This window comes from Hydra vulgaris, chromosome 01, assembly GCF_038396675.1.
Source record: "Hydra vulgaris chromosome 01, alternate assembly HydraT2T_AEP".
In the NCBI taxonomy this organism is placed as follows: Eukaryota; Metazoa; Cnidaria; class Hydrozoa; order Anthoathecata; family Hydridae; genus Hydra; species Hydra vulgaris.
This window is the reverse complement of record NC_088920.1, coordinates 42,885,633-42,902,944: the sequence shown is the minus strand read 5'-3', so window position 1 is coordinate 42,902,944 and position 17,312 is coordinate 42,885,633. Positions and strand designations below refer to the sequence as shown.

General features: G+C 28.8%; 3 protein-coding genes across 4 annotated transcripts in view; all 3 read right to left on the bottom strand.

Annotated features, from left to right (window-relative positions):
• Positions 1 to 7,678: 7,678 nt before the first annotated feature.
• Positions 7,679 to 11,653, bottom strand: LOC105845724 (formin-J). Its single transcript, XM_065788235.1, has 2 exons — positions 11,275 to 11,653; positions 7,679 to 11,163 (listed from the first exon to the last, which is right to left on the bottom strand). The coding sequence occupies exons 1-2, from the start codon at positions 11,393 to 11,395 to the stop codon at positions 7,682 to 7,684; spliced, it is 3,603 nt and encodes a 1,200-aa protein (XP_065644307.1). The 5' UTR covers positions 11,396 to 11,653; the 3' UTR covers positions 7,679 to 7,681.
• Positions 11,654 to 11,690: 37 nt separating this feature from the next.
• LOC100215008 (DNA oxidative demethylase ALKBH2) lies at positions 11,691 to 12,468 on the bottom strand. The gene has a single exon (XM_065788238.1). The coding sequence runs from the start codon at positions 12,466 to 12,468 to the stop codon at positions 11,761 to 11,763; it is 708 nt and encodes a 235-aa protein (XP_065644310.1). The 3' UTR covers positions 11,691 to 11,760.
• Positions 11,691 to 17,312, bottom strand: part of LOC100211417 (uncharacterized) — a 29,414-nt gene continuing 23,792 nt past the window's right edge. For both annotated transcript variants that reach the window (XM_065788237.1, XM_065788236.1), the window contains exon 4: positions 11,691 to 14,094. In XM_065788237.1, coding sequence (XP_065644309.1) covers positions 12,905 to 14,094 — 1,190 coding nt within the window. In that variant the 3' untranslated portion in view covers positions 11,691 to 12,904. The remainder of the gene's footprint in view (positions 14,095 to 17,312) is intronic.

Below are 17,312 nucleotides of genomic sequence, written 5' to 3'. Positions count from 1 at the left end.
ACCCTTGATAAAAAACGTTTTTCAATTTTTTTTATTTATAATATACATACACATACACATATACACATGCACACACATATATATATACTGTTATAATCAGTCAGGGACTCAAAGAAGGTAAGGATGATGCGCTTATCATCACAACTTTTTTATAGAGCCCCTATGGTCACTCATTAAAAAAGAAAAACACTTTAATTTTTCAAAGTAAAATAAAAATTCCATAAAGCAAAGCTCTTTTTTTATTAGTGTAAAAAATTAAAAACAAAAACAAAATATTAAAACACAAAAGAAAAAAAAAAAAAAGAAGAAGAATTTTTTATAAAATCTGAAAACAAATACTGTAAACTATAATATATATTTCAGGAATTGAGGAGATGCATTTTAGTTTGTTGTTTAAACGATGAAATGCTTTTTAGGTCTTTAATATTTTTATTTTGGAAACGATTCCATATGGATGGACTATGATTTATAATTAAAAAACTTGACTGCTGTGATTTAATTTTCCCTAGGTGATAGTCTTACCTGGAATTTGAACGCAGATTATATTTTTCAGAAAATGATATCAAGAAATTATCTGAAAAAACATTTGGTAGAAGATTGTTTTTATTCTTATACATAAAAATTAATATCTGTAATGTGTTAAGTTTCTCAATATCTAGAACCATCATGCTTTTCATCACTGAAGCCAGGTTGACTAACCTATTTAAATAATTAATTGCTTTGCATGCATGGTTTTGCAGACTTTGCAATTTTAGCAATTTGGTTTTGTGGGTGCTGGCCCATACAATATTTGCGTACAAAAGCTGACTATGTACAAGACTAAAGTAAAGCATAATACGTAATTTACTATCGAGAAAAGGTCTTAACTTGTACAAAACACCTATTACAGAGGACACTTTTGTTTCAAGAAGACCACTATAATTTCTCCATGACAAATTTTCATCAAAGATTACTCCTAAAAATTTTGTATATTTTTCACGTTTTATTTGATTTTTATTAATAAACAGTTTAGGCAGCTTCAACGGAAGATTAATTGATTTTTTTTTATGAAAAAGAGTAAAGCTAGTTTTTCCACAATTTAGAAATAAATAATTTGCTATGAACCAGAGGTTAAAATTTTTGAGCTCAATATTCATAGTTTCAAACAAAGTCTTTGCATCAGGATAATTAAAAAATAAATTTGTATCGTCAGCATACATAATTGTAGATATTTTTTGGGAAGCTTTATGCATATCGTTAATATATATAAAAAACAATAATGGACCTAGGATTGAACCCTGAGGAACTCCACACGTAATATCAAGGGCTCCTGACTTTTCAAGTGATATAAATTGATTTCTTTTAGACAAGTAGCTTTGAATCCACTTAAATGTTGAGCCTATTATGCCGTAATATTTTAGCTTGGAAAGTAAAATAATGTGATCAACTGTATCAAAGGCCTTGGAAAGATCAATAAAAACTCCTAATACCAGTTCATCACTATCAAACGACTTATATATTTTGTCAGAAAGTTTAATAGTAGCATGTTCATTAGAGCAATCGCTTTGAAATCCAAACTGATTTTTGTATAATAAATTGTCTAATGTAAAGTACTTATTAACTCTATTATAAATTACGCTCTCATATACTTCTGAAAAAACTGGGAGTAGAGAAATAGGTCGGTAGTTAGAAACATTATTGCAATCACCTTTTCTGAGAATGGGATTAATTTTGGCTGATTTAAGTTTGTCAGGGAATATACTATTTTCAAACGAAGATGATATTAAATGAAATAATGGTTTACTAATGCTGTCCATAACATAAATAGCAACGTTGCTGGAAATACCATCATATCCACATGACTTGTTGCGTTTAAGTTCAATAATTGCTTTATTAAATTCAAGTTTAGTTATCTTTTCATTATTTATACTAGTGTTGGGTTTGTGATTTTGGCTTGAGATATCACAAATTTAAGAGTTAAATAAATACATGACTTTTCCAAAGATTTTAAGCCAATAATGAGAAGAAAACTGATACCAACCTTTCAAAAGGTCACCTTTTGAAAGTTTCACTGTATATAGTCATAGTATGTTGCATGAATCCTTACTATTTAGACTGTGGAGATTCCTTTGATGTTAAAAACCATGCAGTTTGCCACAATAGATCAAGATTCATAAGAAGTGAATGAACTAATGGCATTGCGAAATCTCTGACTGCTTTGAACTTTGACTTTGTCAACCCTTATTGACTTGATCCTTGACAAGGAAGTATTTTTATTGCAACTTTAAAACAAAAAGATTGTTAATGCTTTATTCGCTTAATAGCAATTAATTTTTGAACAGAGTATGGAGAAATTGCAATTATACCCATTCCATGAATTGTATTTTTTTCAGTTAGAGTACATATGTAATGATCAACATTACTGGTAACCCATTGGGTAAATTTATGTATTTGCATTTCAATTGCATCTTATTTTTCCGCAGCAGCCGATTCTTTAAATAACTTCACCTTATCAGAAAAAAACACTAAATCCAAGTCAAGAAAAATGAAAAACAAGCCATTTTGTTGCAAACAATTTTCCAATGTCCACGGCAATCCCAAAAAGTATCGATGCAAGCATTGAGTCTAGAGTATTAAGCAATGCACTGATCAATAGTAACTTGCACAGACCTTGTTAAAATTAAGTAGCGTCAAACCATCATTTGGACAACCCTTTTTATTTCCAGTAAGTAGATTAAGTCTAAATTTGTTCTTACAAGCAATGTGATAAACTGATTCTTCTGAAATAAAGCCATTACAACTAGATAATCAACCTAAACCTTCTCTTCCCCATTCATTGGCTCTACTTTTACATTGTTTAATAAACTTATTTATTAATAAGTACTGTATTTCTACCGTCAGCTAATTTGGTACAAAGAAAGCAGTTGGATTTCCACTTGAAACGTACATTTATAACTGAAGATGATCGTTATTTCATATTTGGGAAGAATATTATATTTGTATTTCTTGTATCAACAAATCTTCTTCTGCAAATGCACAAGAGCAGTCCCGATTGGGTTTTCCTTTAACTTTTGGCTAAAATATCTAAATAAAGGTAATCCCATACAATTTTAAAGTAAAATTGCAATATAGTTTGAATCTGTTTATCATTAGAATTTGATACTATTTTATAGTATATAATTAAATGTACATGTTCAAATCGTATAATCCTCTTTCATTGTAGATTCTTTTTAATGTTTGAAGTCCTTTTTTTACCATTGAAACTGATGGAGACTTTTTAAAGCTACGACCATTACACAATGAACAAGTTTTATTCATCTCTCTATACACTTTCTATTTACATTTGTACTGAATTAAATTAGTACTAAACTTAATTTAGTAATAATTATATATATGTATAAAAATTATGTTAGTGTATTCTACAATATATATGTATATATATACATATATATATATATATATATATATATATATATATATATATATATATATATATATATATATATATATATATATATATACAAACATATATATAAGGCCGGCGCAAAAGAGGTATGAGACACCCCCCTCATCAATGAATTTTTTGTTTGTAGACCTTTTAGACCAATAAGTCGGCAAATTTTAAAAATTTAGGATTTTTTTAGTCAAAAATTTTAATGGCACCGATCGCACCGACTCTTGGTGTGAGTAGGTGTCACGTTGATTTTGTCTTTTTATCAAAAAATTTATTCGAAAAGTGTCGCTGCAAAACAAAAACTATTTACTGTAGGGTAGGATGGGGTAATCTAAGCCTACTTTTACCTATTTCTGACTTTGAGTTAAAAAAAAACAATGTTTAGGTATCGGCTTTCTAACAAAAGATGTCTTAAAATCATTGGACATCCTATTAAATAAAATTAATAAAAAACTTTACTTAAAATGCTATCAATAGGTCTGGGGAGTCTTTATTTGGAGATGCCTATATAGACCCACATTACCACACTACGTGGGGTAATGTGGGTCTACATAAAATGTTGGTAGTTCTGGTTTAAAATACTGCTGCTTATGAAAAATCTGACATACATTCTATATGCACACACCTTTTTTATAGTATATATACAAGGTTTTAATTTAAAAAGTAGTCTTAAGATATTTTTATAGAAAAAGAAAGTGCATACATACATAACACAACAATAAAAATTAAAAACTCGGAGAAATTTAAGTCAAAAAATGGTGATCTAAAATAGAAGTAATAATGTTTTAATAATGTGTTTTATAAAAAAAAATTTTTTGATCACTACACTTTTATTATAACAATCTTGCTATTTTGGGCACTACTTAGATCTTTTTGGGTATTTCTTTGATACTTTAGTAAAGGTAATAGTTTTTTGTACATTTTTTTTTAACTTGGTTTTTTTCCTCTCTAACTTTTTGTTCCTCAAGTAACTGTCGTTTTACTTTCTTATTTGTAAGGAATTCTCCACATTTTGCTTGTACTCTCTTTTTTGTTTTTGTTGTTCCATTATTGCTGCTGTTTCTGCAGATACATTAGGACATATGATTGACCTTAAAGCTTCTCGCACGGCTGATCTTGATTTTTGCAATCTTGGAGATTTAGGGGTATAACGTTCAGGTGATTAATTGAGAAAGTCAATACCAGTTATTCTTCTTTCCATCTAGTCTTTACTTAATGGTGAGATACCTATACCACAAAATCCTGCTATAGCATTTGATGAATAGAGTCTCTGACACAATTCTTTCAATAATCCTGTAAAAGCTGTCTTATCAATATTTTTTTTTTGTGTTTCTCTTGCAAACCGCTTTAAAAAATTTTTCCACTCATTCTTTAATGGTCCGAAGGCAGCCACATCTAACGGTTGTAATGTGTGTGAGCAATTTGGCGGAAGACAAACAATTTGGATATGGTTGTATGGTTGTTCATGGCCGCTTATATGGTACCATATGTTAAATGACTGCCATGACCATCATAAAGCAAGAGTATTGGTTTTTGATCTTGGTCAACAAATGGTATAAAGTGCTTGACAAACCTAAACGAAGAATTTATTTACTTCTATAGAACCATTTATACCGTCTTCAAGAACAACAAAGGCTATTCAGTGTAAAATACATTAATAAAAAAAGGGAAAGAAAAAAAAGTTAAAAGAAAAAAATGAAAATTATAAAATTCAAGTAAAATACCAGTTTTTAAATAGAAAGTCTTGCATCCATCCACTTGCTGTTGCCCCAAAAGCACATCCTGGTGGTCCATTTAGAATAAAGATATCCTTCTCTTTTAACAACAACAAATGGTGAAAGATATCAGAAGAAGCAGCCAGTTCATAAGCATCTTTGCTTTTTGGATGTACAAAATCTCTCTTCGTTTAGTTAATTTTGGAGAGCCCAGTCTCGTCAAGGTTGTATATACTACTTGGTAAAATGTTATTATTATGAATTACATCAGATAAAGTAGTAAAAAATTTATCTACAACTTCACGTGTTAAACTTTTAGCTCTTGAAAATATAAGTATTTCAGGTTTACCTAATTAAAGTTTATCAACATGACACTTCCTAAAAAAAATTATCCAATCTTTCCCAGGAATTCCATTTTTAAAAGGAGTTTTCATCCTCATTGTTGTGCAAAATTGAGAAACTAAATTACAAATGTCAAGAGAATTTAATAGAAGACCATATCTTTGACAAAACTGCGCTGCAGCTACAATCATAGTTTCATCATTTTCACTCAGCACACTTTTTCGACCTTCGCGTTCGTTTGCATTAAATTCTTGTTGTTTTATTCTTCGTCTCAATGTTTCTTTAGGAACAGAACGTTCTTTAGCAGCATGATAAATAGTCTTTTTTTCCTCACATACTAACATAATTGCTCTTTCCAAACTATTAGCATTGTACTTGGGTTTTATTATTTTATTGTAACATCTTGGCATTTTTTAAATACTTTCTAAAGTAATATTTATGAAAAATCTGTTAAATTTTTAGTGAAATGAATTAGCATAAATCATAACATATCACAAAAAAAAAAAATTTTTAACTTCAAATAGGTCTTATCGAATATTTTATTTGACTTAGGTGAACGTATTGTTTCATACGAATAAATAAACATGTTTTTTAATATGAACTTCAAAGATAGGAGTTTAATAGTTCTAAAGAATTATGAACACGAAAATAGTTAGGTCTGATAAAACTAATAGGTTTATAATGTTACTAACAACAACTTCAATAATATAATTACATATCATAATATTTTACATACATAAGCCCACTTTACCCCACCTGATTATATTTCAAATTTTAAACAAGCCATGTGCGTTAGTGTCTTAAAGGTATGCTATCCTCAAATAATAGAAATTTAACTTTCAAAATAACCATTTTTTGTACGCTTATGTCTTATTTAAATATATTTTCTCTGAAGTTTAAAAACGGAGAAAAAAACGATTTTGTTGATGTATCTAGCATTTTAGCTAAAAAAGTGCAGTTTTTAACTGCATAGTTTGGTTATATTTTAAAATTAATTAGCCTAATATGTTATAACTAAGTGGTAAAAATTTTAACTTTATACCTAAAGCCATTATCAATATAACAGATAAATATGAATTAGACCTAGATTACCCCACCCTACATAACTTTAATAAAAAAAGTCATAGAAATAAACAAAACTTTTACTGCTGTCTTAAAACAATTATTATTCTATATTCATCCCTAAAATTTTCTAAAAAATAGCTTGAGACCATATTTTACTAAGCATTAAATATTTAACGGAATGTCACGAATAAATGCCATTTCAAAAAAAAAAAAATTTTAAAACGTTGGGTCTTCTTGGGGCACCTAAATAACAATATAAAAAAATAATAATAAAAAAAGGCCCAAAATGAGATTTCCTGTCCTCAAAAACACGGGGCTTTTTTTTGGTCATTGTTGTCATCCTAGCTAACCTCTGAGCAGAAGCCTCACTTTATATTATTTTTTTCTAGGTCTAAGGGTATCTTTAGCTAATTCCACCATACTATTGAGTAATAAAATAGAGTTTGATTTTATTTTTGTGTTTACATCTGCTCTGTGGGGAGGTCAAAGGTACACACAGGTGCAGTACCCCACTATACCCGGTATTAAAAAATAAATCATCCCCGTAATTTTTAATACAAAAACAAATACTTCTTGGTTAAATTTTCTGTTTTTTATTATATTAACATAAAACTAATAATTTATATAACTGTAATTGCATATAAAAACAAAATATTCTTCATGCAAAAAATAAGATATAAAAATCTGTTTAGCTTATCTAAATATTTTATATATAAATTAAAATATAAAAATATTACATGTTTTGTTTGATTTTAAAGCCAAAAATATAAAAAATTCAAGTATTTAGTATTATAGTATAAAGCATAAGAAAATATGTATAAAAAAACGTTAAAATGTAAAAAAACATATAGACAATTTAACTAGAAAACAAATTATAACAAAATATTGGGGAAAAAAAAGATAAAATTCAGAAATTTTTATATAACACAATCGTTAATAACTAGAAGTTGTCATAGTTACCAAAAGTCTTTATATTTTTTATTTTTAGTCTATTTTAATCTATTCATATATATTAAACTATTTTAATTAAAAATTATTATATAATTATAGTATAAATTATTATATTATTTTTGCACTATTATATTTTTATTATTTAGTCAAAATATTTTCCGAGCTAACGTCGTTTTTATTCTTTTTTTGAAAAGTAAGACAATGATTTTAACCAGTCATGCGTATCTAAGTCAGTGTCACCTTTTAACTTCCACTCGAGATCCTCTTGGATGATATTAAAAGAGGAACTGTCTATCGAATCAACCAATATGCGACAGCCTTTTATATATAAACTACCAGAAACTTTTCCGTTTTTTTTTTTATAATACTGAAGGTACCCGTTGTCGGTTAATTCAAAAAATAGACGATCCCATTTTGGTAAGCGTTTTTTTTTACCACTAAATTTAATCAAAAAACCAGACTTTGTTGGTAAAAAGCTATTGTCGTCATTTAGTTCAGTAGTTGGGTTTAGCTCAAAATAATAAACTTTCGTGCTTTCGATTTCAGATTGACACGCCACCATATTATTTTCACCAGGTTCTTTACTTATTAAGTCGGATGTCACATTTGAATGCTTGTTGGTATGTTGATTTATGGGTTTGTAGTTTAAATTGCTTTTTTTTTGGAGATTAGTGATTGGATTTTCAGCCTTCTGCTGCACTATGTCTTCAGCCTTCTGCTGCACTATGTCTTCAGCCTTCTGCTGCACTATATTTTCAGCCTTCTGCTGCACTATATTTTCACCGCGAGACTCGTTAATTGTAATTTGGTCCAACTTTTTACAATGAGACTCAACCGCAACTTGCAGACATTTTAGGAAACTTCCTATTCCACTTAGCCAAGCTTCAAAGTTCATAGTAGATGACTCGCCAAATTTATTTTTTAATGAAACTGAAATTTCTATTATATTTTTACATGTTATTTCTAAGTTCTCGACAATTTTTGAATATTCTTCAACAAACGAGGCTATATACTGACTTAAGGTATTATCGAGTTCTTCTTTGATTCCTTTTTGCTTAGTGTTTAGTGACTGTAATTCTTTATGCATTAATTGAACTTCAGCAAAAAAACTTTTTAATGAAAAGTCAATTGGATTAGTCAAAATAGATAAGTCTTTATAACAAGTTACAGCATCTCGATCTTTCACCCAAAGTTCTTCAACAATGTGATCAAGCAACGTATACTTTTTGTTCGAGCTTCTAACGTCAACGAGTCGGTTTAGAACATCTAACTTAAAACCGTAAGCTCTTCCACGAACAGTTCCGCCATTCATGTAATTTCCATAAGCTAAAACAAACTCAAGTAATCGTAAGAAATTCTTATTTTCATTCAAACACGAACAAGCATTCATGACATTTTGTATAGGATTCTGTATCACTTCAATTTCACTAGGAAGTTCTCGCAATGTCAGTAAAATATCCAACCGCGTCGCCAAATTTGGAATATTGCTGAGTTTAATCATAAACTTATCGGCATCAGTGAGTAAATTTTTATCTCCTTTAAATGACTTGTACATTTCTATTTCTTCAGCTGAAGGCTGAAATCTCCTAAGCCCAATAATTTCCTCAGAAGTTAATGAACCTTTTCCTTCAACGATAGTTAACTTTTGGTTTATGTCAACCTCGTTAAGTTTAAATCCACTTAAGAATATACTTAAATTCTGAGCTTTCCGTTGATCAAGAAGGGATATACTCTGAGATTTTGCAAAGTCAGATTCGTCCTTCTTTTGTTCAACTTTGTCGTTTTGATGGTGAAATACACTTTCTAACTTTTTAACATCAATGTTATTTATTTGATCAAGAGAGTCTTTCCAAAAAGATGAAGCAATTTCTATTTCAGGTATCTTACTCCAAAACAATGGCTTCATCTTACAAGTTGGAACAATATCTGTTTTCAATGGTAAAAATGATGCCCTAATACCAAACATTGGCGGAGGCGGAGGTGGGGGTGGCACACTTGCAGTACTTTTAAACTGTTCTCCTTCAAGTTGTTTAATATTGGAATTGGAAATGTTTTGAATGTCTGTTTCCTCTAAACTCAAAGTTACGTTTGATGGAATGTTTGCAAAAACGTTGTTTTTATTATTTAACTCATTAGAAGATTTCTCATTGGATATTTTCTCATTAGAAGATTTCTCATTGGATATTTTCTCTGGAGTAGAATCACTAATAGATTTCTCATTGGATATTTTCTCTGGAATGGATATTTTCTCATTAGATATTTTCTCTGGATCACTAATTGCTTTATTTATGTCATGTAATGGTTTGTTTACTCTATCAATATTTAAAGTGTCTGTGTAAAGTTTTTGTGGAAGAGGTGGAGGTATGTCCAAAGATGAACAAGTATTAAATGAATTCGATTCACAAGGTAAATGTTTGCTAACAGCCTTATTTACTTTTGCATAATTTGGTAAATTAGAAGACACATTTTGAACTTCATTTGGTTTTGATGGTAAAAGTATTCTCATATATTCTTCATCTGAAATTTCTGATCGTGTTTGCTGATGTACAAAATTATCTTGTAATGGTTCAACTTTGGCACTGGATGGGATAATTGATGGTAAAAAGTTAGTTAAAGTATTATGATGAGAATTTTCATATTCATTACTTGATGATTGAGAATTTTTTGGTATAGGTGCACTATTAGCAACACTGCGTATAGTCGATGAAAACAGTCCAGTTTTAATTTGGTCATTTAATGAACAAATAATGTCTCGCACTTTCTTGACTTGCTCTGAGGCACGAATAGGTGCATCAATAATATTTAAAATGACACCAAGTTGCTCAAGTTCAACATTAAGTGAGTTTACTAAACTTTTTAGATAAAATTCTTGATCAAAAACTGATTTTATTTGATTACCAACTTCTGCTCCAGGTAACTTTTGAGCTTCTTGAATAGCTATTAACCAACTGTCGCGCTCTTTTTCAGTATCAACACACTTTGGAAAACAAATACGAAACGAATACTCTTTATTTCTTGATAACAAACTAAACCCAAAATCATCTTGTTTTCTCAAAAAAACATCACCTTGTCTTAATGGAACAATACCTAAGGCTAAACTTTCATTATCTTCATCACCAACCTTAAAATACATCATTTCTCCGGGAAAAATTCGAACAAAACGTTTTGTCCATAACAAAAAAGCAGCACTATGCCCTTTTTTCTCCAGAACTCCTTCTAATAACACAGAGTTTCGTTTTGTTAAAAATCCATTTGATTGACTTGTTCCTTGTTCTGCTTGACTGATAATTGACAAAAGTAAATGCGATATTTCATTTTTATCTTCCAAAGAACCTGGATCAATTTCTAATTCAGACCCATTTTTGAACTGAATAAGAATCCTTGTTGAGTCATCAACAGTTTCTATGCTTTTAATCAATGTAAACTCATAGCTTCTTTTTTTAAACCCACGATGTAGCAAACACAAAGAATTTTCTTGGAAATCTAATTGTAATATATATTTAACTGTCTTGTTGTTAAAACCATACTTGTATACACCGAAATTATAGATCTCTCCTAACTTATCCTGTAAATTTTCATTCGAGACATTTTCATATTGGGTAGTTGTAATCCCTAGAGTGTGAGCTTCATTTACAGCCTCCTCTGCAGATAGCTTGCCTAAAATAAATTATTCTAATAAGAAAACCTATTAGAAAATAAATTATACAAAAATATTATACAAATCGTTCCTTCAATTCAATATTTTATTCAATATACAAAAATTTTTACCTTCTTTTACCATATTCATAAGTTGTATTCGTTTATCATCGCCATACTTTAATGATTTTTTGAAATCATTAGTTAGAACTGGTTGGCATGTTTTTCGACGGAATGAAAATTTCCAAGACATCTTTAATAAATATATTTCTTCATTTCCAAGACATTTAATAAAGATGTTTCATTTCATTATAGTTGATCTGAGAGAAAAACATTTTAATTGATTCAAATTTTTCAATAACCAGAATTGTATGTGCAGATTATTTATACAAAAAAATTGTGCAATATAATTTATGAAGAGTAAATGTTAATTACAAAAAAAACTTAAACTAATAAAGAAATTATGCAAATCTAAATTAAATTTATGCAAATAAAATATAAAAAAATGAATTTAATCAAAATTAATTTATCCAAAGAAAAAGTAATAATTCAAACTAATAATGGTCATTCAGCTTTGGGACATAAAAATATATACATATACATTTTGCATAATATATGCTAAAATTTCAAATTCATTTTTCTAAAAGTTAAATTAATTCTTGGATTCGGACATGTTTTTACTGATCGTTTTGGTAAAGAGTGGTACCACAAATCATTTGTCGGTGGATGCATTATAAGCAGACTTCCATGTCCTAGATGAAATGTCACATTTTCAAATGATTTATTGCTTTCGTTTTTTTTATACTTAAAAATAAAGTCTCGATCTTGACCAAAAGAAAATGAGGCTATTGGAGCATGAGCATCTAAATCTTTTTCATTATCTTGATGGAAGCCCATATAGTCATTTCCATTATCATATCTGTTAACTAATACAAAGTTGAAAGATGTCATCGTTAGTTGTTCAGCAATTTCTTTTAACTTCTGCATAAAAGGTAACCAAGATTGAGGAAAAACAGTAACACCAGAAAAAGTATAACTTAAACCTTGATCACCAAATGCTGTTTGCTTTCTCGGCACATTGATAAATTTACCAAACAACTTAACCTGGCTGCTTTTATCGTAAACAATATTTTTTTCAAGTGTCTGAAATATCTGGTCAGCCTCTTTTTTATCAAAAACAACGCCATATTGGACAAATAATTCCTTGTGGGATATATTCTTCATTCGCCCATATAAACATTCAAAATTAGGCTTTTCTTGAGTTTTGGATTCACGGCTATCAGAGAAGTAAGAAGTGATTTTCCGTTTATTATTCCTAGTTAACATTTTCTAAAAGATTTATTAAAATTACTCATCATCATCATCACCATCATCATCATCATCATCATCATCATCATCATCATCATCATCATCATCATCATCATCATCATCATCATCATCATCATCATCATCATCATCATCATCATCATTATGATCATCATCATTATCACTGTCAACATTGTCATCACCGTCAACATTGTCATCATCATCATCATTATTATCATTGTCATTGTTGTCATCGTCATCATCATCATCATCATCATCATCATCATCATCATCATCATCATCATCATCATCATCATCATCATCATCATCATCATCATCATCATCATCAACAGTAGCAGCAGTATCATCATCAAATATGAGTAAAATTAAAAAAATATATCTTTTACGAAAATTTATTAAAAAAAAACGAATTGAAGTGTTAAAAAAAAAATTGATATTAAGAATGAAGTTGTAAAGCATCTTTGGGCAAGTTTCTTAATAAACTTCTTCCGTTCCAATTGTTTAATAAAAAAAACCACCATTTTAAGTCTTGCAATTCATTTTCATTTAATCGAACTTGAGACCATAAATGGTCAACGCTATAAGCTTTTAGTAAAAGTTGCTTTAAAAAAGGGCGACCAGGGATAATTGCTTGACAACAATAAAATAAAACTCCGATTAAAGATAACAAGTCTCGCTTTGTACCATGTCTTTTTATGCACCATTCATCAAGTAATGCTCGAATTTTAACAAGCTTCAATTCAGGTATTCTTAACTCCAATTTAGTGGTATCAATAATAAAACCTAAGAATGTTATGCATGTTGATGGACCTTCAGTTTTAGTATGCTCAATTAAAATACCTAATTCTTTGCATATTTCAAAAGCTTTATCCAAAGATTCCCCACAAACCTTTGAATTGGGAGGCCCGCATATTAGAAAATCATCCAAAGAATGTTGTATGTATTTAATTTCTCCATGGTATGTTAAAATCCATTCAAGTACATTAGAAAATCTTGTAAATGTTTGTGGAGCACTGCGAGCCCCAAATGGTAATGCAAGATCTACATAATAACATCCTTTCCAATTTAGCACAAGCAATTTACGCTCATCTTCTTTAATAGCTATTAAACGATAAGCTCGCTGAATGTCAAACTTGGCAAGAAGACATCCTTCGCCCAATAAAAGAATTTTTTTTATAGCTGCTGTTAATCCAGTGTATGAAACAGTTGAATCAGCAACAGATATACCATCATTTACACTTCTACCTGGAGGATATGACAAATCAGTAATTAATCGCCATTTCCCTGAAGATTTAGGAATAACTCCAAACCTATTGATGTGACAATCTTCAAATGGTGGTTGGTAAAAAGGACCAGCCATTGTTCCAAATTTTATTTCATCTATTAAATACTGATCAATTATTGCAGGTTCTTCATATGCAGATGCTAGATTACGTTTTGCAGAGGATAAAGCAGCCAATGGATTGCAATAGAGTGAAAAGCCATCAGCAATTCCATTTAAAAGCCAATCTTTATCTTCTAAGCGGAAGTCTTGAAGGTAATATTTCCAGCAATCCAATTTTAGAGTTGTGACTTTAGAAGGAGGCGGCATTCTTAATGGTGGTGTTTCAAAAGGAATGTTATTTCCTAAGGAGAAATATTGTCTTTATAAGTTTTATAAATTATATAATCTTGTCTAATATATATATATATATAAGGATATATATATATACATATATATATATATAAGGATATATATATACATATATATATATATAGATATACATATATATACATATAAAAAATATATGATTTAATTTAAAACCAATTTAATAAAAATATATAATTTTGTTCTGATAAAAAAATAATTTAATTTAGATTTAAAAAATATATAATTTAATTCTTATTTTAAAAATATATCTAAGTTTAATTTAATTAAATTTAATGCTTGGGTTTAACTTAGCTGTCAAATTTATTTAAAAATACAACAAAATACAACAATATAAAAATACAACAAAATATTATTCAATTATTTGTTCTTAAAAAAAAATCGCAATTGATTTTTTAGTTTTCCTTCCTAAACATTCTTTTTTTTTACTCAAAACTAAATTATAAATAAACAGCTGCATCAAAAATTTGCACAAAACTTAAGTTAAACCTTTTTTAATAATGCAAGTTAAATCGCAGCGATTATTTTTTAATAAGTGATATATACAGTGGTGGCTCAAAAAACTAGAGCCGCCCTAAATTCTTCATAAAATACGTATTTGAAATACCAAATTGTTTGTAGTTATTTGATTTCAATTAGTAAATGTCACAAATATGCATTACGCACCATCTTGGCATGATTTTATCATAGTGGCAACACATTTTATTGCATTGTAATGAAGTTAGTAGCATTTGAGTTATTAATGGTAGCTTTTTGAATACACATGGATTTTTGACAGCAATAATTAATCCAAGAACAAATTACTTCTATTTTCATATTTTTCACTAAAAAATTTTTTTTTCAGAACAAATGTAAGTGCTTCTTCTATTTAAACGTTTAAAAAATCTAATATTATTTTGTCTCTATTTATTTTATTTTTCAACACAACCTAACCTTCTTTTTTTGTTATCTTTAAAGCAGTGGGAAAACAAAAGGATATTTCACCATCTCTAATTGGACTGATTCAGGGTCTTATATTGGCAGGAAATAGCTCCAATAGACAAATAGCAAAGAATATAAAGGTTTCTAGGGCAAAAGTCAATAGAATTAAGAAAAAAATGGGGAAAAATGAACCATTGTTGTCAGAAAAGAGGAAAAACTGTGGCAGACATCGAGTGACAACCCCACATACAGAGAGAAAAATAAGAGATATAGTGGTTGAAAATAGGAGAAAATCAAAAAAAGTCCTTAAAGAAAACCTTAATGAACAAGGAATATCAATTTCTTTGGGGACTCTTCGTAGAAGATTGGCAGAACAGGGCTTTAAAGCTTGTAGACCTGCTATCAGACCCAAGCTCACTGAAGCTATGAAAGAAATGCACCTACAATGGGCAAAAAATCATTTACACTTTACTGTTGATGATTGGAAAAAGGTATATTTGAAAAAAATCATTCTTATAAACTGAATTCTTTTACATATTTTGGCTACTTATTAAAAAAATAGTGTTTTTAGTTTTTATAACTTTGACTTTTAAGGTTTGCTTCTCAGACGAATCCACTATAGAGATCATGATGGATAAAACCAATTTTGTGAGAAGAAGAGAAGGCAAGAAGTTTAATGAGGACTGTTTGGTGCAAAGAGTAAAACACCCACTCAAAATAATGGTGTGGTCTGTTATAAGTGGCCAGGGAACAGGAAGGCTGTATATTGTACAAAATACGATGCACCAAGATCAGTAAATTAAAGTTCTCAAGGAACACCTCATACCTCAGGCAAAGGAGTGGTTTTAAGATGGAAAATTTATTTTCCAACATGATTCGGTTCCATGCCATAAAGCAAAAAGCGTATCTAAGTATTTAGACAACAAAAAAATTACTGTTTTACCCTGGCCAGGAAATTCACCAGACCTAAATCCAATAGAAAATTTATGGGAACTTTTAAAGCGGGAAATGACAAAAATTTTGGTAACCAATAAACAAAAATTAATTGAGAGATTAATTGAAGTATGGCACCATAACGAAAACATTCAAAAACAGTGCTTAAATTTGATAGAGAGCATACCAAGGAGAATTGCAGCAGTCATTGCAGCTAAAGGTGGTCATACAAAATATTGATGTAGATGTAGATGTTAAAGTGTATTTTTTTTTTTTTGTAATAAAACATATAAAAGTTATCACCGCTTTTTTTCTAAAATACCTAAATGTTCATGAACTAATTGATTTAGAAATTCAATGTATGCCAAAATCGGTGATTTTGGCACCTAAATCTTAAAAATGTGGAAATTTTATGGTGGCTCTAATTTTTTGAGCCACCACTGTACAGCGATATAATTTTAATAATAAAAAAATAAACTAATAAACCTTTAATAAATAAAGTAAATAAATTAACGCAATTTTTTTATTTGCTCCTCTCTAATTATTTTAAAATCATTTGTAGTTGCAAAGCCGCAATTAGAAATTTAAGAAATAATCATTTTAAAAATTTAAAAATTTAACATATTTGAATTCATTTATGCAAATGTCAAGAAAATAAATAAATTTACTAATACAAAACATTTTTAAAAATTCAATACTAAATTTAATTATTTAATATTAACAAAAAATAAAATAAAAAAAACATTTCGTTATAGTAATAATAAAAAAGCTGTTAAATAACATTTAAATCGCTTTGCGGTAATTAAAAAAAGTCTTTAAAAATTAAAAAAATAAAGAGATCTTTATGACATCAAATATGTTAAGCTAATGTTAAGCATTTTTTATTTAAAACAAGGTCTGATATATTTATGTGTAACAAGCCTTCCAAGAAGATGCATGAGGTTTCTTGTCTTGTTTGCCCACGCATAAATTTTTTATTCAGACAACTTGGTCACAGCTGTTTGTAAGTTTTATTATATTAAGGATTTCAAGTTTCCAAAACAAAGAAAGCAAAACTAAAAAAATAGGAAATTAATATAAACTTAAATAGAAAAAAAATAACTGATAATTTAAATAATTTGTGTACTGTTTCTATTTTCATTTCTTTAGTGTGGTTGCTACTTTTAGCAACAAAATTTGATAAGACAAAGTATAAAAAAAACAGTTTTAAGTTGACATTAAAAAGATTGGTTATCCTGTATTTTATTTCTTTTTTTTAAAGAGGAAATCAAAAATATAAATTGCTATCTGTTCGTAAAATATATTTGCATAATTTTAATGTTAAAAGTATGCATTTGTATAA